At 49.2% G+C, this 24,734-nt stretch overlaps 1 protein-coding gene across 6 annotated transcripts in view; it reads left to right on the top strand.

Moving 5' to 3' along the window:
- Positions 1-24,734, top strand: part of CACNA1B (calcium voltage-gated channel subunit alpha1 B) — a 169,116-nt gene that overhangs the window by 98,595 nt on the left and 45,787 nt on the right. For all 6 annotated transcript variants that reach the window (XM_066255577.1, XM_066255575.1, XM_066255573.1 and 3 more), the window contains 10 exons: positions 10,235-10,361; positions 12,759-12,888; positions 13,149-13,208; positions 14,147-14,253; positions 16,739-16,835; positions 18,773-18,933; positions 22,396-22,533; positions 23,660-23,861; positions 24,140-24,304; positions 24,613-24,723. In XM_066255577.1, the coding sequence (XP_066111674.1) occupies positions 10,235-10,361; positions 12,759-12,888; positions 13,149-13,208; positions 14,147-14,253; positions 16,739-16,835; positions 18,773-18,933; positions 22,396-22,533; positions 23,660-23,861; positions 24,140-24,304; positions 24,613-24,723 (1,298 nt within the window). The remainder of the gene's footprint in view (positions 1-10,234; positions 10,362-12,758; positions 12,889-13,148; positions 13,209-14,146; positions 14,254-16,738; positions 16,836-18,772; positions 18,934-22,395; positions 22,534-23,659; positions 23,862-24,139; positions 24,305-24,612; positions 24,724-24,734) is intronic.

The raw sequence follows: 24,734 nt of genomic DNA, 5'->3' as shown, positions 1-24,734 counted from the left end.
CCCTACTGGGCAATGTTCTGCCCACCAAGGGCCATTGCTCAGCAACTGAGCTATTTGTAGCACTTGAGACGAAACTATGGAGCCATCCTCAGCGCCCAGGGCCAACTTTTTCAAACCATTCGAGCCATGGCTGTGGGAGGAGAAGATAGAGGAGAGGGGGAGGGATGGAGAAGCAGATGGTCGCTTCTGTGTGCCCTGACTGGGAATCAAACCTAGGATTTCCACACACCTGGCTGATGTTCTACCACTAAGCCAACCAGCCAGGCTTCTAAGTTTCAACTTTTGGGTTGTTTTTTTTTTTACCTACTCTATTATATCTTTGGTTCTGTTTTATAAATTTATTTTATTTTTTCTGTTCTACTTTCTTTGTCTTTGTTGTAATCATCTTTTTCCCATTTATTACGAAGATACTTGGCCCATGACATTTAAGCCTTTCGACATTGCTGATGTGTTCAAGGCTTCACGTTTCACTGTAAGAATTATTTTAGTTTTATCTTACATGTTTTGAGACATTATATTTTCTCATTTGAAATCTTTTTCCAAGTTTATGGTGTTTTATATAATCCATGAGTTATTTATAAATATGGTTTTGAATTTACAAATGGGAGAACTTTATTTTGAATTTTTATTTTCTGTTGATTTCATTCTGTTTGTAGCTTATCATTTCTAGATGTCATATCATCTATTTGGTTTGTTTGTTTGTTTTTTACTTCTGCTTAGAACATATTTTTTAATTTGTTTCAGTGAGATTTGATGGTGTAAACTCTCTGTTTGTTGAAAAATCTTCATTTTGCAGTTGTTTGTTAAATATGGTTTCACTTTGTATGGAATTCTAGCTAGTTTTTGACACCATATTGGGATTCTTCCAGCATCTGCTGTCCCTGCTGTTCCTGAGAAACCAGACTTTAGTCTGAGTGGTTCCTTTGTGTCCTTTGTCTTTTTTTCAGGGCTGCTTATAAAAAACCTTTTAATTGTGGAGAATTGAAACATTTAAAGTAGAAACACAAATATAATGAACCACCACGTCTCTGGCACCCACCCTCAAGAAATTATCCACATTTCACCAATCTCACTTCACTTGTATTTTTTATATATATATCATTGTAGGAATAGATATGTCTGTGAGCATCTCTAACAATTAACAACCACAGTAACATGATTTCATCTGGTGATGTTATCATACTTCCTAAATATTATCTAGTAGTTAACCCAGATTAAAATTTTACCAATTTCAAAAATGTTTTAGAATTGGTTTGAATTGGGATGCAAATGAGGTTTACTCATTTGACTTGTTCAATCTGCCCATGTCCTTTATAAGAGTTTTTCCTTCTTCCTTTGTGCATGCCATTGATTTGTTGAAGACTAATGGTTTTTCCTATAGAATCTACCCAATTCAGAATTTGGTAAATTGTATCACTGTGTTATTTAATATTTCCTCTGTCCTTAGTGTCTCCTGTTAACTGATCATCAGATAGATGTAGAAGCAGGCCTCCTAGCCCTTGGCACCACTGACATTATGCTATTGGCAGCCCTCGTGTCATTTAGGCTGTTTATCATCGTTCCTGGCCTGTACCCTCTAGATGCCAGTAGTACCCTGTGGTGTGACAACCAGAAAATGTCTCCAGACAATGCCACATGTCCCTAGGAGGCAAAACCACCCTTGTTTGCAAAGCACAGAGCTAGAGACTTCGTTGGAATTCAGTTAAACTCTTTTGGAAGCCTCCGGGGCAGTGGTCCCGCTTTATATTGCACCAGTCCAGGAGCTGGACAAGGCCCAGAGTCCTCCTTTGGCAGCAGTAAGATTGAGACTGACCAGGGTTGGGCCTGATCTGTCCAGTGCAAAGTTCTGCACCATCGCCCCCCTAATGGTTTAGTGACGCTGACGATTGTCACCCAGATTTTATTAGGCATTGCAACTTAATTTTTTATTATTTGACTTTTTTTTGTAAGGAAGAACTTACATCATCAACTATTTAGTTACCCTGAAATACAGTTTGTTTTTATACTAAGCAGAAGACAGGCTTAATTCTGTTCCTTTATTTATGTGTAGATTTTCAAAATTATGAGTTGTGAGACAGAGAGTGAAGAAAACTATTGTGGATTTTTGGATTTTAATGTGTTTGCTGTGTTTCAGGCCTTTGCACTCACTATTACTTTTGATGCATAAATGGTCCCATCTTTGGCAGAGGGAGTCCCTTATAAAAGTATGCATTTTTTTATCTCCCTTGCCTCTAGAAATCTTTGACAGCTTTCTGGTTTTCATCAGCAACAACATGATCTAGGATCATGATGTACCTTTCCTGCCCCAGGCCTGGGATTGGCCTTTTCTCCAAGAAGATCTGTGTACTGGCTCTTCCGGCACATTCCCCTCTCTTACCTCAGTGTGTGTGCACCTCCACGGCCGCCTCTTCTGAGGCCTCCCTCCACCTGGACGGGAAGTGGAGGTGCTGAGAATTGGCAGGTGGCCCTAGCCAATGGGGAATGGGCAGGAATTTGAAAGCCCAGCCCTGTGGCTTCAGGTCAGGACAACTTTGAGCTTTAGTGCAGACCCCACTGTTCCGTGGATGGCGGCTCACACTGCTGTTGAGGACTTCATTGGTCACTGCTTTCTACTTGGCTTCTTTCTCCTCCCTGTTCTGCTTTCTCGCTCCCCTCTAGTTTCTCTGGGAGGGATCTGACATGCTTGGCTCCTTTGATGAGAAACAGTGTATATTTAGCAATATGGTCCTGACTCTGGAGTTTTCATTTCTTTCACACTTTTGGTTTTGTTTTGGTTTGGTTTGGTTTAGCAAGAGACAGACAGACAAGACAGTGATGGAGAGAGATGAGAAGCATCAACTCATAGTTGCAACACTTCAGTTGTTCATTGATTACTTTCTCATATGTGCCTGGACGGGGGGGGGGGGGCTCCAGCTGAGCCTGTGACCCCTTGCTTAAGCCAATGACCTTGGGCTTCAAGCCAGGGACCTTTAGGCTCAAGCCAGTGACCATGAGTTTATTATGTCTATGATCTCACACTCAGGCCGTGACCCCGTGCTAAGTTGGATGAGTCCGCACTCAAGCTTGTGACCTCAGGGTTTCAAACCTAGGTCCTCTATCCACTGCACCACCGCCTGGTCAGGCCATTACTTTTAGACTTGACAGAACCTTTTTTTTTATTTTTTAAAGAGAAGAACGTTTATGTATCCTTTTAACTTTTATAATTCAAATATGAGATAATAGAATTTTTGTCTAATTATTTGATTTTGTGTTTGTATCTCTTTTGTATTATCCTGAAATTCTTGTCTTTTTATTTTTTTAGAGCAGTTTTAGGTTCACAGGCATAGTAAACAGAGTACAGAGCTTTGCCATATACTCCCTGCCTCCACTATCAACATTCCCACCAGATGGTATACTTGTTACTGTCAGTAACCCACACTGACATGTCATTTTCTTGCCAAATACACAGTTTACATGGTGTTTACATGATGTACCTTCTGTGGGTTTGGACAAATGTATAATGACATATCTACCATTATAGAATCATATAGAGTAGTTTAAAATTTCTTCTTTTTGTCCTTTTACTTTGTGTATATTTTTTCCTTTTTTTCTAAGTGAGAGGAGGGGAGATAGAGAGACAGGCTCCCACATGCGCCCCAACCGGGATCTACCCAGTGACCCCTGTCTGGAAGCAATGCTCTGTTCATCTGGGGTCATGCTCGCAAACGAGCTATCTTAAGCGCCTGAGGTGGAGACTCCATGGAGTCATCCTTGGTGCCATGAGGCTGATGTGCTCAAATCAGTTGAGCCATGGCTGTGAGAGAAGAAAGAAGAAAGAGAGAGAGAGAGAGAGAGAGAGAGAGAGAGAGAGAGGGAGAAGGGGGAGAGGTGGAGAAGCAGATGGTCACTTCTGTGTGTCCTGACTGGGAATCGAAGCTGGGACTTCCACATGCTGGGCTGACGCTCTACCTCTGAGCCTACTTACCAGGGCCTTACTTTGCATATTCTGTTTTTAAAATGGTAGTCTTTAAAAAAATGTATTTTTTAATTATTTGCTCCTACTCTACAGAAATACAAGCAGTTTTTTTTTTTTTTTTTTTTTTTTGAGAGGAGAGGGAGAGAGAGAGGAGAGACAGAGAGAGAGAAGGAGGGGGAGGAGCTGGAAGCATCAACTCCCATATGTGCCTTGACCAGGCAAGCCCAGGGTTTCGAACCGGCGACCTCAGCATTTCCAGGTCAACGCTTTATCTCACTGCGCCACCACAGGTCAGGCACAAGCAGTTTTTTAATCCAGGCACAGAGTTGCCAATCTCTCTTGTTACGCTAAGTAATTTTTCTGTAGATTATTTTGTTTTCTATGTAGACATGTTTTACTGCCTGTAAATACAATTTTTGACTCACAAACTCTTTAGTCTGCTTTTCAATTTCCAACTGTAAAATTTAAACCTTACTCTTTTTTGTTTCTGATAACTGACTTAATGTCTAACTTGATTGCACTATGATTAGAGAGCATGATGGTGGGGGAAGTTTGCCCAAAATATGCTTTCTAGGGTCCTGACTAGACTCCTCTGTGCCCCATTGTTTCTGGGGTCTTAGCGAGATTTATGTTTGCACTTTCTTTCTACTGGTGAATTGCCTACTCTCCCTTTGAAGTCCCAGACCACTGCCCGCTCTCCTTAGTTCAGAATGACGAATAAGCTTCTGCCCAGTGTGTCCCTTAGGGTCCCCTCTTCTAAGGGAACCAGTATGTACTGACCACTGAGGGTTAATGAGTCAGGGAGATTCACCATAATTAAATGACAAAGATCTATTCAAAGGTCTTAAGATTTAGAAATCTAGAAACACAACTAGGTAACACTAGAGTGTTGTGAAGAAAACTAAAGTTGAGAATTCCTATGTGTATGAATTATTATATTCATATATATATATGAATTCTTATTCTCATATATAGAGAATAAGAATGCAGTCTTGCTTTTTTAGTTTCTGTAATTAGTTCAAAGTAGTGATTTCCCAGATGTCAGGCCATCTGGACATGTGGACATGCTTTCCCTATGTCTTCAGAGGGCAGTTGACAGGATTCATATATATCTTCAGGTCCTGAAAGTTGAGAGGTTTAAAAGTTTAAGTCCTTGGGCTAGTTAACTAAAACAAACTCCTTCCTCATGTTTCAGCCCATTGTGATATAAGTAATTTGTTAGTGTGGCTGTGGTCACCCCATTTTGTTTCTTCACTCTTTGCTCAATATGTAATAAATTTAGTCATGTTTCTGCTGTTAATCTGTCTCATGTTAATTTGATTGTTAGTCCAGTCAGAGGGACTTAGAAAGGTAGAAAGAAAATTATTTTTCTGCCCTCGCATTGGTTTTCTTTAAGACATATTTACAGTTGCTTATGTCTTGGTATCTGGTCAACATCTGTAAATATTGCATGAGCTTAAAAGGAATATGTTCCCTTTAATTTTGTTATTTGTTCTCTAAATTGTTTCTTAGTTGTAGTGCTAGATATTTTGTATGCTCACTAATATTTTGCCTGACTCATTCATAGATAATTGAGCAAGGTACATTGAAACCTCTTGCTCTCAGTAGCTCTGTCAGCTCTTACTTTATACATATATGTTTTTATTTTATACAGTTATTGTGAATAGTTTGAAACATGCAGCTCAGAATAGAAAACAATCTAACATATGACCAAGTACATGTCTGTGTTTCTAAAACAGTAACTGTATTTCCAAATCTCTTTGGTGGGGCTTTTTCTTTTATTTATTTATTTATTTATTTATTTATTTCATTTTTCTGAAGCTGGAAACAGGGAGAGACAGTCAGACAGACTCCTGCATGCGCCCGACTGGGATCCACCTGGCACGCCCACCATGGGGCGAAGCTCTGCCCACCATGGGGCGAAGCTCTGCCCACCAGGGGGCGATGCTCTGCCCATCCTAGGTGTCGCCATGTTGCGACCAGAGCCACTCTAGCGCCTGAGGCAGAGGCCACAGAGCCATCCCCAGCGCCCGGGCCATCTTTGCTCCAATGGAGCCTTGGCTGCGGGAGGGGAAAAGAGAGACAGAGAGGAAGGAGGGGGGGTGGAGAAGCAAGTGGGCGCTTCTCCTGTGTGCCCTGGCCGGGAATCGAACCCGGGTCCTCCACATGCTAGGCCGACAACTTTTATTTCTTTTTAAAATTTATGTGTTTGCCTTCTATATTCTGAGTTACTTCTGTGTAAAATGGCTATGTGTCTGTGGAGCTGAACCTGTTGTCATCTTGTGATGCTCTTTAATGATTTTTTTCTGATGTGAATATATACCTGAGCTTTTTCCTTTTTGCACGAACACTTGCTGTTACAATTTTCCATCTTTTTTTTTTTTTTTTTTTTTCATTTTTCTGAAGCTGGAAACAGGGAGAGACAGTCAGACAGACTCCCGCATGCGCCCGACCGGGATCCACCCGGCACGCCCACCATGGGGCGACGCTCTGCCCACCAGGGGGCGATGCTCTGCCCATCCTGGGCGTCGCCATGTTGCGACCAGAGCCACTCTAGCGCCTGAGGCAGAGGCCACAGAGCCATCCCCAGCGCCCGGGCCATCTTTGCTCCAATGGAGCCTTGGCTGCGGGAGGGGAAGAGAGAGACAGGGAGGAAAGCGCGGCGGAGGGGTGGAGAAGCAAATGGGCGCTTCTCCTGTGTGCCCAGGCCGGGAATCGAACCCGGGTCCTCCGCACGCTAGGCTGACGCTCTACCGCTGAGCCAACCGGCCAGGGCTCCATCTTTTGACTTTCAACCTTTGCATGGCCTTCTATTCTAGGCTTGTCTCTTGGAAATTACTTAGAGCTGTGTCATAAGTATCATATCCAGCTGGATAGTCTGTGTCACTGAATGGCCAGGTGTTTATATTTATTGTGACTATTGATTTACTTGTATTAGCTTCATCTATTTTAGATTTGGACATTTGTTTCATTTTCCTATGGTTTTCCTTTTTTCCTTCAGTTTTAATACTGAATAATTGGTTGGTTGTTTGCTTTCCTTATCACATTTTTCTCTAATAAAGGTTAGAAACTGACTGCTGTTGCTGGTGTTCAGTGGTTGCCTTCATAGTTCTGTCGTGTGTCCATACTAAGTCCCCTCACGGTGGGGCTCCATTCACATTTCTAACGCCATCCTTGTTATCCAGCACTGACAGTCCTTTTCCTAATCTCGCAGAATAGGTGTTATCATTTTGACTTTATTGATTCTATGTTTATGTAGATTCACCATTTCTTGGCTTACCTTTTGTTCTTGCATCTCAGACATCCCTTTAATATTGTTTTCTGTCCTCCTAAAGTGCAAACAAGACTGCTAAAGCACAATACACCCATTCCTGAAAATGCCACCCATGGAAAATAAAACGCCTTGTAAGGAATAGTAGGGTTAAGATCAAATGATTCAAGATCTGTGCAACATTGTACATGGTACAGGAACAAGAACAAGAACAAAAACAGTCCTAACAAAACTAAGTGAAGTTACATCTCTGTTGGCTTTTGCACAGCCATGGAAACTTCACCCTGCTTTCTCCTTCAGATGAGCACCTCAAGGGTGTTTGCTTCCCGTTCACATGATCAGTGGCCTCGCTCTCCTCTGCATGGCTCTCCCTCAGTCCCTGACACTGTCATCCTCAACCTCCAGTCTTTTCCTCCTCCCAGGAAGTGAGGCTTGGTGCTTGGGTTTTAGCACGATGATTTGGAAAATGGCCTTGGAAAAACTGGGGGGATGTGGGGTCACCAGTGCTTCTCTCTCCTGACAGTCATAGTTTTTCGCTTCTGTTCATACCTTTAAACTTAAGTGTTTAGCTTATATGTTTCTTCAGCTTTTGTTGTTGTTTTCAGTGGGAGGACAGGTCATTTTAAGCTTCTCTGTCACAGGCCATTGTAATGCTGGGTCAGTTTTGTGGACTTTACTGCTTATTCATTTTTTTAAGGTAGATGTTAAAAATTTCTTTACATATCTATTATATGTTTAGTTATTTTATAAACCTCATCTAAAAATTCTTATATCAAGGTCATGGTGGTGTGATTCTACTTGTTTCTGCTGTCCTTCACACATGGTGACCTTACACTTTGTAAGTTTGGTGATATTTTAAAGTTCACACATGATTGATGTTATTTTTTCTTTTCTTTATTTTTATTTTTTTTATTTATTTATTTTTCTGAAGTTGGAAACGAGGAGGCAGTCAGACAGACTCCCGCATGTGCCCGACCAGGATCCACCTGGCATGCCCACCAGGGGGCGATGCTCTGCCCCTCTGGGGCGTTGCTCTGCCGCAATCAGAGCCATTCTAGCGCCTGAGGCAGAGGCCACAGAGCCATCCTCAGCACCTGCGCAAATTTTGCTCCAATGGAGCCTTGGCTGCGGGAGGGGAAGAGAGAGAGAGAGGAAGGAAAGGGGGAGGGGTGGAGAAGCAGATGGGTGCTTCTCCTGTGTGCCCTGGCCAGGAATCGAACCTGGGACTCCTGCACGCCAGGCCGACGCTCTGCCACTGAGCTAACTGGCCAGGGCCTATTTTTTCTTTACGGGCCCCTTTTTATTTAGAAATTAAATAGGGTGACATTGATCAATAAGAATACATAGGTTTCGGGTAAACATCTGTATACCATTTGAACTGTTGATTGTGTTGTGTGCCCATTATCCAATGTCAAATCATATTCTGTCACCATATATTTGTCCCTCTTTCTTCACCTCTCTCTCCCATCCTCCTTCCCCCTTCCCCCATAACCACTTTTATCTGTGTCCATGAGTCTCAGTTTTATATCCCACCTATGTGTGAAGTCATATAGTTCTTAGCTTTTTCTGATTTACTTATTTCACTTTAGTATAATGTACTCAAGGTCTATCCATGTTGTTGTGACGACATCTCATCATTTCTTGTGGCTGACTAGTATTTCATTGTATGTATGCACCACATCTACTTGATCCAATCCTCTATCGAGGGACACTTTGGTTGTTTTCTTGTCTTTGCTGTTGTGAATAATGCTGTGATGAACATGGGGGGTACATGTGTCTTTGTGTACCAATACTTTTGAGGTTTTTTGGGTAGATACTCAATAGAAAGAGTGCTGCGTCATATGGTAATTATGTTTTTAGTTTTTTGAGGAACCACCATACTGTCTTCCATAGTGGCTATACCAGCCACTATGGTGGCTATACATTCCCACCAGCAGTGAATGAGTTTCTTTTTCTCCACACCCTCTTCAACACTTGTTATTACCTGTCTTGTTGGTAACAGCCAATCTAGCAGGTATGAGGGGCTATCTCGTTGTAGTTTTGATTTGCATTTCTCTAATAGCTAGCAAAGATGAGCATCTTTTCATATATCTGTTGGCAATTGGTATGTCTTCTTGGGATAAGTGTTCATTCAGGTCTTTTTCTCATTTTTAAATAGGATTATTTGCTTTTTTGTTGTTGAGCTTTGTGAGATCATTACATATTTTAGATATTAACCTCTTGTTGTTTGTCCTACTATTGTTTGTCCTGCTATGACCTTTGCTCAGCTCTGCACACACGCCCAGTACCCGTGCATGTGTACTCATGTGCCACTCAAGGCCAGCTCCCTTTTGGCTGGCTGTCTGTTTTGTTGTTTCTTTTGCTGTGCAGAAGCCTTTTAGTTTAATATAGTCCCATTCATTTATTTTTGCCTTTACTTCCTTTCACTGGGATCAAATTCATAAAATGTTCCTTATGGCCAAAGTCTATGAGTTTAGTACCTATGTTTTTTTCTGTGTAATTTATTGTTTCGGTTCTTATATTTAGGTATTTGATCTATTTTGAATTAATTTTTGTGCGTGGGGACAAACTGTAGTCAAGTTTCATTCTTTTGCATATGACTTTCCAATTTTCTCACACTATTTATTGAAGAGTCTTTCTTTTTACCATTGTGTGTTTTTGGCTCTTTTGTCAAAGATTATTTGCCCCTATATATTGGTTTGATTTCTGGGCATTTGATTCTGTTCCACTGGTCTGTCTGTTCTCATGTACCCTGACCTGGTAACAGTGTGATGTGCTGAAGAGCCTCTTAGAGTCCTCAGTGCTGGTTCAGTTATGGCCATCACTCACCTCCCTCATGCTCTGGGTCCTTACCCACATGCACTTTCCTGGGTAACTCCATGAAATCCCACCACCACCACCAGCCTGTTGGGGTTGGAGCTGGACAGCATCTGTTGCCCGGGTGAGACCTGTATGATGTGGCTTTGTGTGCACCACACTCCTAACTTGGCGGCCCTCTATCCTCGTAGGTGGCAACATGGACCTGGAAAGCCAAGCAGAGGGGAAGAAGGAGGTGGAAGCCGATGATGTGATGAGGAGTGGTCCGCGGCCCATCGTCCCATACAGTTCCATGTTCTGTCTGAGCCCCACCAACCTGTGAGTCTCCTTCTTGCCCGCACCTGTGCCATGACGTTCTTCATCTATGGCCTGTGATACACATGCATGTGACAGCCGTCTGTGCTAGGTGTGACCGGGCATACTTCGCAGATGTTAACATTCTGATTGTCACTGCAATCCACAAAGCACATACTTTTGTTACCTCACTGTACAGACTAGGACACGGAGCCACAAGGAAGTTCTGTTGCTTGTCCACAGACACAGAGCCAGGCAGACTTGAACACAGACACTCAGTTCCAGAGCATGCTCTTAATCCCTCTATGACCTTTGTTTACCTCTGCATACACACCCAGTGCCCATGCATGTGAGCCCATATGCGGCACACTGACACACATCATCCATGTGTCCTCCTGTCTGTTTACCTATCATGGTTACCATGTATCTCTCATACATTCATCATGACACCTGTCTTCATTAGGCCAGCCAGTATTTATGTGCCACTGGCGATGTAGATGCTGGGGACACTCAGTATGAGCAGAGCAGACAGGCCCCGTTCTCAGGAGCCTGCCCTCCAGTGGGAGAGACAGGCAGCAAACAAGACCAGTAAGTGAAGGCCATGGATGTTGTGTCGGGTGGTGCACACTCAGAGAAAATCTAGAGCTGGAACTGTTGGGGCCCTGAAATTACAGTGGGAGGTGAGGTTGGAGCAAAGATGTGAGAGGGAGAGCACTCAAGGGAGAGGCGACAGAACAAGCAAAGTGGAGCCACTCAAAAGGCTAGTGTGGCCAGAGCCTGGCACAAAGGGCAGCAGGGTTTGTGGGACTAGTGCCCCAACATCACCTGTCTGTGTGGCCACTCCTTTGTTAGCTGCCCCTCACCCCAACAATCTGTTGTTGATACACAGATTGAGTATCAACAATCTGTGTATCAACACAGGAGCATAGGAGCCTTGGGTCAGGAGTGAAATGCTGATGGAAACGGTGGCCCTACTGCTCAACACTGATGGTGGAGGAGGGGACAGGCTGTCTACTAGATAAACAGTGTTGCAGTGATTCAGAGGGAGGGGAGGGGAGGGTTGGAGCGGGTGGGATTGGGCAGTGTTTTTAGTCAGTGAGCAGTCTCATCTGAAACTGAGGGGTGAGGAAGAGTGATGACAAGGGAGAACTGCTGTCTGTAGAGAGGAGAGCGGTTATGGTGGTCCAGGCTGACGGCTTGGGCCCAGGGCAGCCAAAGACAGGGAAGGGGGCCAGGTGGTGTCCTGCAGGGAAACTGGATGTTGTGCAAAGACCCAAGGAGCAGGGAGACTTGTCGAGTTGGGGTGCGTCGTGACACTCAGGTTGCCCTTCAGCAGAGGCCTGTGGTTAGGAAGGCCACTTAGTTGGTGGCCCAGGTTTTCAGGAAGAGATGGCAATTTGATGAGGGCAGTCATAGTGAAGAGATTTGGAAGGGAAATCTTGGGGAGAAGTTGTAGCGGCAGAATCTTAGACTCGATGACCAAATTAGGAAGGAGCAGGAGATATGAAGGATGACATCTGGGTATGACAGCTGGGGGCCCTCTGAGTAGGGGAGGCGTGCAGCCATGGGCGGAGCTGGGCAGTGGAGACAGCCCAGGATGGACCTGTGACTTCGCTTAGGAGAATGGCCAGATAGAGGAGCTGGGACAGAGCGTTCAGACGTGGAAGTGCCTTCAAGTGGCCAGCGGGCCTGGGAAGGTGTTTGTGTGGAGGCCAGAGCTGTGGGCAGTGGTGGGGAATGAGATAACCTGATAGAGTTCCTTCAAGGGAGAGAGAAGCAGGTGAGTGCAGCAGGTCCTTTCAGATGGAAGGTCCTCAGGCACAGGAATTACTGGTGTCAGGAGGAAGTCAAGGGCGGGAGGGGCAGTGAGGAGCTTGCGTGGGGACTGCGGCAGGATGCAGAAGAAGCACGGTGTGTCCCTGGCAGTGGCAGGAGAGGAGGTCCTCCCCACGTGCTCCTCACACAGCTGCTCCTTCTCGTCACCCGGGATCAACCTCACGGCCCCAGCAAAGGGGTCTTCCCTGGCCTCCCAGTCACCGTCCACACTGTGTTGTGGCATTTGTTAGTATCTGAGAGTATCCTGTTGGCTCATGTCTACACTGTGTACTGTTGTCCTGCTCAGCCCTGTGCCCAGTGTGCGGAATGTGCCTGACCGAGCAGAACGGTGGTCAGTCCTGCAGCACTCCAGCGGACCTGATGTCCGCAGGGCCCACAGTCTGGCCTGCACACCGTAGTTTGCCGACCCTGCTGTAGGTTTCAGCAGCCTTCCCACCCCTCTTCCCTCTTCCTGGGATACCCTGTCAGGAATCTCAGTCACCACCAGTCACCTGTGGGAGAGGCCCACCAGGGGAGTCAGAGAGAGGGTCGTCTGACCCATCTCTGGGCCTTGGTGAGCCAGACTTTGCCCCCACCCCCAACCAGGCTCCGCCGCTTCTGCCATTACATTGTGACCATGCGGTACTTCGAGATGGTCATCCTCGTGGTCATCGCCCTCAGCAGCATTGCCCTGGCCGCTGAGGACCCCGTGCGGACAGACTCACCAAGGAACAACGTGAGTGCTACTGTCAAACTATGGAGGGCTGGGCACTGCCAGGGTCCAGCTCCACGTCATGGATAGGAAGGGACAGGAAGAGTATAGACGTGCCCAGGATAGGAGCTGAGGCTGAGGCCTCAGGGTTGGTTCAGTGGCCCCTCCTCACAAACTGCCCACACGCCCCCGGGCTGTTGAGTTGTCCACCCCGAGGTCTGGAGGGGGAACCTGGAGCCCCCACACAGTTCTGGCTGTAGCATCTGGCCTCTTTTTGGTTGTAGGTCCTGAAATATATGGACTACATCTTCACAGGCGTCTTTACCTTTGAGATGGTGATCAAGGTGAGTGACATGGGTGCCTCGCTGTCCCCGTTCACCCTCCCTCGTGGAATCTCTTACGGAGGCAGGTGGTAGGTGTGCCTTGCACCCATGCACATGTGGTTACACAAGAGGCTATCAACCACTAAGGAGTCACTACAGCGTTAAATAGCCTTGGCAGAGCTCCCCACACTCTTAACCAGGGTCCCCACTCCCTGACGTCTGGCTGGAGGAGGGATCCTGGACAGCACAGCAGATGGTGCTGACGCCGCTGACAGGAAAGGGCCCTGGGGTTTGATGGCAGATTGAAGACCAGCCATTACATCTCGAGCTCCACTTTCTGTGCTCAGTGTTGACAGGTGCTGCTCTCTCTGAGTTGGTGTCTGAAGAGTGGCTAGTGTGAATGCTTAGGTGTGTGTTCGGTGTGGATGAGCCCCGGATGCAGGGCAGCTTAGGGTGTGCCCTGTGCACGACTCAGAGTGGCTTTGACTCTGTGCATCCACGTCACTTCTGCTTCCTCTCTACCTGGGGGAGGTGTTCAGAGACCTTACAGACTTTAAATTGCTTGCCAAAGTCACACCTCTGGGAGAGGCAGAACCCTTTCCCTGCTATGGAGACAGGCAGGGTGTGCCTGCAGCCCAGCAGTGAGCCCCAAGGGACTTGGGGCCCAGGCCAGATCTCAGCCATACTGACCATGTAGATATTCGAAGTCAATGGCATTGAGGTCCAAAAGCCCATGAGGTCCTCAAGAGGGCCTGCCTGAGTCGTGTCTCTTCCCCATGACTGGATGTGAACTGGGCCATGACCCCTTCCCTGACAGAGAGAGATCTGAGCCATGTCTATGCCTGGGAGGGCATGACCTAGGCTTTGTCACCTTCCCCCCAACCCCATGACTCTGGGGTCTAACTCTGCCCTTTTTTTCTAAAGTATCCTATCCCCTAAACTGTGTTTCTCCCCCAAAGATGATTGATTTGGGACTGCTTCTGCACCCGGGGGCCTACTTCCGGGATCTGTGGAACATTCTGGACTTCATTGTGGTCAGTGGGGCCCTGGTGGCGTTTGCCTTCTCGTAAGTACCCACGTCTGCTCTGACCTGGCCAGCTTCAGCCCAGATGCGTGATGGAGTTTGGGGCACTGCTGACCTCCAGGGCTGTCTCTGTCTGCTGCCTGGGCTGGGCTGTGTGTGTCGTAGGACCTCGAGCCTATTGTCCCCAAAATCCGTTGTCCTGAAATTGGGCTGGCTGGACCCTGGCTTGTTTCCTCTGTGCCTCTTGACGTCCTTTCAAACGGCTTGACTGCCCACCTGCAGCAGCACTGATGGTTGTCCAGAGCTGCAGTGCTGATGGGTGTCACCCCTTCAGGTTCTGGGCTGTTTTCTCAGGCTTCTGAGGGGGTGACGCGCAGCCCTACTGTGGCTGGGCCTGTAGGCCCCCAGGGCCTGTGTGTGGTGGGGCTGAGGCAGGTGTGGGGTCTTGAGTAGAGCTGGGGTCACATGGATCAGGGGTGGGATGAGATGCAGAGATGAGGATGCAGTGTTGAGGGATGGGTCTTCCTTTTCTCTGGCCTATGGCCAGGCCTTCTCACTGACTCTCTTCTCTTTGTCTCCCTGTTGCTGGACTCGGTAGGAGCTTCATGGGGTAATGCCTCCCTCTGTCCCCTCACACTGCCCACATCACAGCTGCCCCTCGGGGCCGTTTCATCGCTGCCTCACCACCTCTCATCACCTCCACCTCCGGGCTGCATGCTGCCGGGAGCCACAGCCCCACCCCACGCTTTCCCACTTCACCTGGACTGGGGGTCTGTGGGGCTGCAGCTAGGCACGGGCAGTCCTTGGAGAGGTTCAGGGAGCAGGGTGTCCCAAATGAATGCTGGAGGCCAGGAACGAGGGCCCACAGGGCAGCTCTGGGTGGCCGATGCCACATGACCAGGGATGGTGGACACCCTGACGCACTTTCCCACAGTCTGTTCCCCAAAAGCACGGCTCTCTTTCCTCTTTCCTCGACGACTACTTCTCTGAAAGGTTCAGCATCTCTGGGGGTCTTACCTACCCTCTTTCTTTGTAGAGGAGGTGACAGCTTTGCCGGTGTCAGTGAGGAACTTGGAGTGAGAGTGAGGGAACCAATGAACCTAGCCGGATGGCCACAGAGCAAGGGGCTGAGCTGAGCTGGGGGAGAGAAGTGCAGCCTGCAGCCCCCCCCGAGCACAGATTGCCCGCAGGCTCCTCCCCACGGTAGCAAGGGCCCTTTCCGTCTCCTGGAAATGAGTGTGGGGTGTCCTTCTTTGCTCCTCAGCCTGGCAACCTGGAGGAAGCTGGTGTGGGGGGCATCTGGATGCTGGAGTGATGCAGATGCTGACCAGCACTCAAAGGCTGAGATGTCCTACCTGGAAGACTGGCGTTTCAGGGGGACTCTGATCTGATTCTGGAGAGGAGGCCCCAGCTATGGTTCTGGAGGAGGAGAATGCGGCTCCCCTAAGGGTCCCTCCCCCATGGAGCCTGCCTGGGTCTTACGGGCTCACTCTCCCCAGAGCATGGCTGGAGCTTAAGGAGACTGCCTTCCCCCACCTTGTACAGATCCCTGAGCTTGGGGAGAAGTGGCCTCTGAGCAGGATGGATTAGGGCCTCCAGTCCTGAGCCTTCAGCTACTCCCCGCACCCCCAATGGCAGGTCGGCCTTGCTTCTGAGGCTGGCCTCCTGAACCCTCTCACCTCCTGCCTTGCCTTCAGATTGGCAGGAGGGCCAGACCCAGAGTGTGACAGTTCCTCTGTCCCTGCCAGCTTGTGGGAGCTACCTGGGTCCCCTCTGGCTTCCTCTGTGAGGGGCCCTGATCTGGTCCCAAACATCCTGGACCTCTGAGCTTGTGTCTAGTGCCTGGAATGTTCTTTACCTCACTTCCTGCCTTACCTCCCTCCTGTTCTTTTCTTCATTGTCTTGATGTCTCTGTCTTCTCTCTGGCTCTTTTTCCTTCTCTCCCTCCCTTCCCCTCCCTCCTCTCTCTTTCTCTCAGTTTATCTTTTTTTAATATTCTCCCTCCCTCCCTTCAGGTGTCTCATCCTCTTCTCCTGCCCCTTTCTGCCAGTTTTATGTCACGTGGAGGAGTGTTAGGGCAGCTGAGAGAGGACAGGCAGGGGATCCACACATGTTCCCTGACCTCCCTTCAAGAGAAGGCAACCCTTCCAGAGCTGTGGGGCACGTTGCCTGTAGGTCACTGTACGGGCCTCTTCTCCCCTCCCCTCTCACTCCCACTGCTGACCTCATGGGTGGAAGCTGGTTTGGGGGGTCAGGGAGTGCTGGGTGATGGACGTGGTCTGGGGCAATAAGCTCTTCTCATCAGGACGCCCAGTGCTCCCTGTTCACCAGGTGCTGCTGACCTGGCCCTTGTCCATTTAGATGAGGCCTCTGTGGTGCCTACAAGGCTGAGGCCTCCATGCTTCTTGGTCCTCTGCCCTAAGGCCCAAGACAAAACTCAGAGGCAGCATGCCCCAGCCCTGATGGGCTTCATGGGGAAGGGCACAGTGTGCAACCAGCCATCTGCATGCGTGGCTTCTTCTTCTAGAGGATCCAAAGGGAAGGACATCAACACCATCAAGTCCCTGAGAGTCTTGCGTGTCTTGAGGCCCCTCAAGACCATCAAGCGGCTGCCAAAGCTCAAGGTGAGGGCCTGGAGTTGGGACTTGAGAGCATGCAGCGCCATGCATACATGTTGGGTACATACATGCTAACTCACATGCACTCACACACATGTGGTGGATAGGCATGCATGTGCTGTACACATGTGTGAATGCATGTGGAGCAAGCATATATGTGCTGTGCACATGTGTGTACCTCTGCACATTTGAGTGAGCATGCATGTACCATGCACTTGTGTGGGCCTGTGCACATGTGAATGAGCATGTATGTGCTATGTAGATGTGTGGGCCTGTGCAGTGGAGTACACACATGTGAGTTAGCATGTATTAGGCTGTGCATGTGCAGGATGCATGTTAGGTGTGTACACTACATGTGCATACATGTATGTGTGCGTGTGTATAAATGTGAATAACCCTGTCCTGCAGCTTCTGTGTGGGGTAGGGGTAGGCACAACTGAGGGGAACCCCCACATGAGGTTTTCTCAGACCATGTACTGCGTGGGTGGGATGGGTTCTCTCAGCTCTCTGAACACCCACACCTCCAGTAGTGTCCTGTAGGACAGTATTTCATTCACAGCTGCAGTGTTGAGAGGAAAGGACTGCCCAAGGAAGTGGGGGATGATGGGGTGGTGCAGGAGGTAGGCCCTGAAGAGTGGTAATGGGGCTGGGCCCTGCAGGGTGGGTGTGGCTCAGGTTCTGAGTAAAGGAAAGTGTGAAGTGTGCACTCCAGCACTTAGAGTTCTTCTGAAATCTAATCACTGTGTGAAGTGCTTTATATGCGTCAAGTCATTTAATTCTCCAAAACTGTGTGCAGTGAAGTACCTGTAGTTTGAGGAGCTTGGAGGTGCAAGCCTTGGGGACACAGGCAGTGTGTGGATTACAGAGGGCAGTTTCCCCAGAGTCTGTGTGTGAAGGGGCCGGCTGGGAGGTGACCTGAAAGCAGCCAGAGGCACTGGGTCAGGTGGGGACTTGGACCTGCCATCAGGGACAGGGCCCAGGGACACTGTGCAGGTGGGCAGTGGCTGTGTTTGCCAAGCCCGCTGCTCAGTCTGTGCATGGCAGGCAGTGTCTCCGGAGGTGGCTGTGGATCTGCTCTTTTGCACTTTGGTGCAGGGTGGGGACAGCTGCTGGGTTCCGGGAAGCAGGGACTGGGGCCAGGTCAGCAGTGCAGGGAAAACTGAGCCTCCTGGTGGGGAAGGAGCTGAGAGAAAGGGCTGGTGGTAACGTGAGTCACCCCTGGGCCACCAAGCGTGCCCAAAGTGCCTGTGCTGGAGCAGGTCACAGCATCGCTGCTTCTCTGCCCTGCACAGATCCCACAGATGGGCAGGAGCACAGTGTGGCCCTCTGGCAGGCCCCGGGGCAGGGGTAGGGTGAGTGGCCGCATCCCATTCCCTCTGTGTCAGCCCCTCCTGACACAGGCCGGCCTGGGCTCCGGGCTGTCATTGCCCACCTGCCCTGTGACACCTCTCTTAGCTCTGCCAGCTGCTCTGTCACATCCACAGTGACCCCTTCCTTCCTGAGAGAAAAACAGCAGGCAGCAGGTCCTCTTGATGGTCAGGGACCCAAGGGCCACACAGGGTCCTGAAGTTCTAGCGCAGGGGTCCCCAAACTTTTTACACAGGGGGCCAGTTCACTGTTCCTCAGACCGTTGGAGGGCCGGACTATAAAAAAAAACCTATGAACAAATCCCTATGCACACTGCACATATCTTATTTTAAAGTAAAAAAACAAAACGGGAATAAATACAATATTTAAAATAACAAGTAAATTTAAATCAACAAACTGACCAGTATTTCCATGGGAACTAGGCTCCTCTCACTGACCACCAGTGAAAGAGGTGCCCCTTCCAGAAGTGTGGCGGGGGCCGGATAAATGGCCTCAGGGGGCCGCACGTGGCCCGCGGGCCGTAGTTTGGGGACCCCTGTTCTAGCATGTAGGTGCTCTGTCCCCCACGCCTGCAGGCTGTGTTCGACTGCGTGGTGAACTCCCTGAAGAACGTACTAAACATCTTGATCGTCTACATGCTCTTCATGTTCATCTTTGCCGTCATTGCCGTGCAGCTGTTCAAGGGCAAGTTCTTCTACTGCACAGATGAGTCCAAGGAGCTGGAGAGGGACTGCAGGTGACCTAAGCCGGGCTGGGGCTGGGGGGCATGTGCCTCTGTCCCAGGGCTCCCACGGTCAGGGCCAGCCATGCCCGAGGGCCAGGCCAGGGAGGACCTGCCACAGACGGGCAGGGACGCACAGGGGATGCTGGGGTGTAGCTGGAGGGCTCTGTAAACCCTGAAGCTGTAGGCTGGCCCTAAGGTCAGTGGCGTTGCCCAATTACTGTGACCACTCTCACTGTCCTGGGCCTGGCCGCACACCAGAGCAGACAGGAGAGGTGCCCTCTCGAGGGAGGGAAGTGGAGCTTGTGCCTGTGTGGGTACCGAGCATGGCGGCACAGCCGGTTCCTTCCTCGCCCACGGTAGTGGTCCCGCTTGTCTGTGTGTGACCGTGCCACCACTGTCTTACCGGGCACGTGGGGCTTTTCAGTGTGAGGCCTTACGAGCAGTGCTGGGGGGACTGTCCCAGGACATGTCTCTTGGGAAACACAGGTCACAGCTCCAGGAGATGTTTACATCTGGTCATGGACTTCATTTATATTTAACTTTTGCAGGTGCCACCAAATCCTTGTTTAAAATGACACTTTCCCAGCATGGATGAGGCTCCAATGTCGATCTTGCCAGCCAGTACTAGTGTCTTCTGTCTTGCCTTTAGCCTTCCTGGTGGCATGGGTTGTGGCATGTGTTTGTGGTTCATTTTGCACCTGTGTGATGACCTTTTCCCAGGTGGATCTACTACTTGGATGTCCCTTCCTGGGACATGTCTATGCAAGCCTTTGCCCATTTTCCTACATGAGCTCTCTTTCTTGTTGATTTGTAGGAATTCTTTAAAGCCCTGGATAGCAAAGCCCTGGGCTTGCCTGGTCAAGGCACATATGGGAGTTGATGCTTCCAGCTCCTCCCCCCTTCTCTCTCTCTGTCTCTCTCTCCTCTCTAAAAATGAATAAATAAATAAAAAAAATTTTTTAAAGCCCTGGATAGGACTCCTTTGCCAGATCTGTTTATTGTGGGCACTGGGGCTTTCTGTTCTTTTGATGATGTCTTCTAAAGAACAAAGTGTTGATCGCAATACAGTCTAATTTATATCTTACACTTAGTACACTGTGTCTGTGTAAGAAATGCCCAGGTCAAGGAAATGTTCTGTTATGTTTCCCTCTAAAGTTATACTTTTGCCTTTCACATTTTAATTGGCAGTCTGTCTGGAGTTGGGCATTGTGTTTTGTGTGAGGTATGGAGGAAGATGAGTTTTCTGTAGGTGTAAACCCACTCAACCCAGCACCGTTTAATTGAAAAGACCATTCTTTTCCCAATGCATCAAATTTGTTGTTTTGTTTTTTTTCCCCTAAAAATAGCTATTGAGATATAATTCATATAACAACCGTAAAGTTCATAGAACTCATCACTGGAAGTGTGCAATCATCTCCGTGGTTCATTAGAACATTTTCATTAGCTAAATCCCACAAAGAACCTATACCATTTAGATATTGTCCCTGCCTCCCATTTCCAGCCCTAGGCAACCACTAATGTATGTTTTGTCTCTACTGACTTATTTCAGGTAAATGAAACAATATTATTTGTGGTCTTTTGTGTTTCCTAGGTCACCCTGCTATGGTGTGTCCTGTCAGTCCATTTTATAGATGGGCCACATTTTATCTCTTTATTCATCTGGGGTTGGATGTTTGGGTTGTTTCCACCTTTTGCTCATTGTGATCAGTGCTGCCATTAGCATGTGCACACATGTTTGTGTGGACAGATGTTTTCATTTCTCTTGAGTGAAGTTGATGGGTCAGGTCATATGGCCACTCTGTTTAACAGTTTCAGGAACTGCCAGACTGTTTTCCAAAGTGGCTTAAAATTCACATTCCCACCAGCAGGTGTGAGGGTTCTGATGTCTTCATTATCTTTGCCAACACTTGTTATTTTCCTTCTTAAAAATTCAATCATGCCTGACCAGGCAGTGGAGCAGTGGATAGAGTGTTGGCCTGGGACACAGAAAACCCAGGTTCGAAACCCCGAAGTCGCCATCTTGAGCACGGACTCACCATCTCTCTCCCTGTCTGTCCCTATCTGTTCCTCCCTCTAAAAAAAAAAAAAAAAAAAAAATTTAAATAATAATCATCCTGACGGGTACAAGTTGATGTCTTCTCTGGTTCTGACTTGCATTTCCCTAATGATTAGTGATGCTGAGCATCGTTCTGTGTGCTAATTGACCATTTGTATGTCTTCTTTGGAAAAAATGTCTTCAGATTCTTTACCTGTTTTTAAATGAGGGATGTTAATAATTGATTGTAGTACTTTATATATTCTAGATATGACTTATCAGATGGGTAACACTTTCAAATAGTTTGTTTCATTCTGTGTGTTGATATTCTTTTCTTTTTTTTTTTCCTGCATTTTTCTGAAGCCGGAAATAGGGAGAGACAGTCAGACAGACTCCTGCATGCACCCGACCAGGATCCACCCGGCATGCCCACCAGGGGGTGACGCTCTGCCCCTCCGGGGCGTCCCTCTGTTGGGACCAGAGCCACTCTAGCGCCTGGGGCAGAGGCCGAGGAGCCATCCCCAGCGCCGGCCATCCTTGCTCCAGTGGAGCCTCGGCTGTGGGAGGGGAAGAGAGAGACAGAGAGAAAGGAGAGGGGGAGGGGTGGAGAAGCAGATGGGTGCCTCTCCTGTGTGCCCCGGCTGGGAATCGAACCCGGGACCTCTGCACGCCAGGCCAACGCTCTACCACTGAGCCAACTGGCCAGGGCCTGTGTTGATATTCTTTGAAGCAAAAAGCTTTTTTTTTTCAATTGAGAAGAGGGGATGCAGAGACAGACTCCTGCATGTGCCTGATTGGGATCCACACAGAAAGCCCTCTGTGGGGCAATACTGTGCCCATCTGTGGCATTGCTCCATTGCTCAGCAACCGAGCAATTCTTAGTGCCTGCAGTGGAAGCCACAGAGCCAACCTCAGCGCCCAGGGCCAACTTGCTTCAATCAAGCTATGGCTGTGGGAGAGGGAGAGAGAGAGAAAGGCAAGAGGGGGAGGGGTGAAGTAGATGGTCACTTCTCCAGTGCCCTGACTGTGAATTGAACCTGGGACATCCACACACTGGGCTGATACTCTATCACCAAGCCAACCGGCCAGGGCCAAAGCAAGAAGCTTTAAATTTTGACGAAGTTAAATTTATTTGTTTTTCTTTTGTTGTTGTTGCTCATAATTTTGGTGTGATATCCAAAATCCATTTGCAAATCTGAGGCCCCTTTGTTTTCTCCTAAGAGCGGTACAGTTTTAGCTCTTAAACTGAGGCATTTGATCCATTTTGAGTTAGTTTTTGTGCGTATTAGGGCTCCCACATCATTCTTTTGCATGTAGTTGTCCCAACACCAGCTATTGAAGAGACTTTTCTTCACCGAGTGGACAACACTTTTCAAAAATCATAGTTTGTTTGGGTTTTTGTCTTGAACCTCTGACCTGTCTGTGCCCCTTGTCTCCAGGGGTCAGTATCTGGATTACGAGAGGGAGGAAGTGGAGGCGCAGCCACGGCAGTGGAAGAAGTACGACTTTCACTACGACAACGTGCTCTGGGCGCTGCTCACCCTGTTCACAGTGTCCACGGGAGAAGGGTGGCCCATGTGAGTTCTGTCAGGCTAGGCAGGGGCCCAAAGCATTTGTGTGTGTTTCTGTCACTCCATAGATGCCCGCAGGCCCTTGCACCTGCCAGGTAAGAGGTGGTCAGTTCTCCAGAGCGGCCTCCTGGGGAAGAGGGAGGAGGATACTGAAGCACAGAGTACAGCACAGTGCTCTCCCGAAAATCATTGTGAGTGTCTGGAGGCCAGAAAGGGGACGGGGCTCTTTGGAGTCTCCCTGTGATGGCTCATGGGCCTCAGTTATAGCAGCTAGGAGGACATTCTTGTTCAGAGCCACACTGAGCGACAGGGGCTTCCTCTGGGGCCAAGAGGACCACCCTCAGAAGGTAGAATCAATGCTCAGGCACTTGGATTCCTGAAGCAGGTGATGCTGAGTGAGGGGATGGGCTGGGTGTGAGCATGTATGAGTTGCAAGTGGGCAGTGTGAGGGGGTGTGAGCCCGGAGTGAGGTGGGTGTGAGCAGGTGGGCTGGGTGTGAGCATGTATGAGTTGCGAGTGGGCAGTGTGAGGGGGTGTGAGCATGTATGAGTTGCGAGTGAGCAGTGTGAGGGAGTGTGAGCCCGGAGTGAGGTGGGTGTGAGCAGGTGGGCTGGGTGTGAGCATGTATGAGTTGCGAGTGGGCAGTGTGAGGGGGTGTGAGCATGTATGAGTTGCGAGTGGGCAGTGTGAGGGGGTGTGAGCATGTATGAGTTGCGAGTGGGCAGTGTGAGGGGCTGTGAGTCTGGAGTGAGGTGGATGTGAGCAGGTGGGCTGGGTGTGAGTTAGGAGTGAGCAAGTGAGCTTGGTTGAGTTTGGCAAGCCAGAACTACTGGGCCTCTTCCACCTTTCCTGGGGATAAGACCTCAGGCACATGGGGCCTCCCCTTGGAGATCCTCTAACAGCCCTGCATACAAACCCTGTTGGGAAGGTTTCCCACCTCTAACAAAGATGGCAGACCTGGGGAGGGGGTTTGGGCCCAGTATGGCAGGGCCATCCCTGGGCTCAGCTCCCCCATTCCTCTCACCATCTTTGGGCTCAAGCATGGAAGTCTCAGCTGGGATGCAACTCATGACTTTCTCAAAGCTGCACCCTCACGGGTTCCCCTGACGCTGGGCATTTGCTCCTGGTTAAGGGTGCTGAAACACTCTGTGGATGCCACCTACGAGGAGCAAGGCCCGAGCCCCGGGTACCGCATGGAGCTGTCCATCTTCTACGTGGTCTACTTCGTCGTCTTCCCCTTCTTCTTCGTCAACATCTTTGTGGCCTTGATCATCATCACCTTCCAGGAGCAGGGGGACAAGGTGATGTCTGAGTGTAGCCTGGAGAAGAATGAGGTGGGTGCCCCCTCCCCTGTTCTGTCTGCACGTGTGTGTGGAGGCTCGGTTAGGTTCCCTGCCGGGCAGTGGGGCAGGGCCCTCGGGCTCCTTCTGCATGGGGTTCCCTCACTGCCCTATCACCCAGCACACAGGGGAGACTGTGGGGTGGTCAGGGCTCAGTTGTCTTCTCTCACGGGGACTGCCTGCGAGGGTGAGGGCAACAGGTGCCGTGTGCAGCTGGCACTGCCATGTGGGGTCCCCTGCTGAGTTGCAGCCACTCCCTTTCACCTGAGCAGAGAGCTTGCATTGACTTCGCCATCTGCGCCAAGCCCCTGACCCGGTACATGCCCCAGAACAAGCAGTCTTTCCAGTACAAGACGTGGACATTTGTGGTCTCGCCGCCCTTTGAGTACTTCATCATGGCCATGATCGCCCTCAACACCGTGGTGCTGATGATGAAGGTGCGTCAGCATGGGGGGCGGCAGGCACCTGCTGGGCTTGGGGGGCTGCCTTTTCCTTACCACCTGTGTGGGAGCTCCGGTGCTCCCCAGCATGGTCAGCACAGGGTGCTCATTCGTGCTGCTCCCCTGGCTGTAGGCTGAGAAGAACAAGGTTCTGGGAAGGCGTGGGGCATGGGGAGGGATGTCCTTGGCTAGGCAGGTGCTGTCTGCCCACTGTGCTCTGACAGGAGCCACAGCGGCCCCGTCCCTGTCCATGGCGGGTGTGTTGGGGCAGCCAAGCCTGTGGCCAACGGCTCTCGTTCGGGCAGTTCTATGATGCACCGTACGAGTACGAGCTGATGCTGAAGTGCCTGAACATCGTGTTCACATCCATGTTCTCCATGGAGTGCGTGCTGAAGATCATCGCCTTCGGGGTGCTGGTGCGTGCCTG

Source organism: Saccopteryx bilineata, chromosome 2, assembly GCF_036850765.1.
Source record: "Saccopteryx bilineata isolate mSacBil1 chromosome 2, mSacBil1_pri_phased_curated, whole genome shotgun sequence".
In the NCBI taxonomy this organism is placed as follows: Eukaryota; Metazoa; Chordata; class Mammalia; order Chiroptera; family Emballonuridae; genus Saccopteryx; species Saccopteryx bilineata.
Note: the sequence above shows the minus strand (reverse complement) of the source record. Positions and strands in the feature narration are given on the sequence as shown.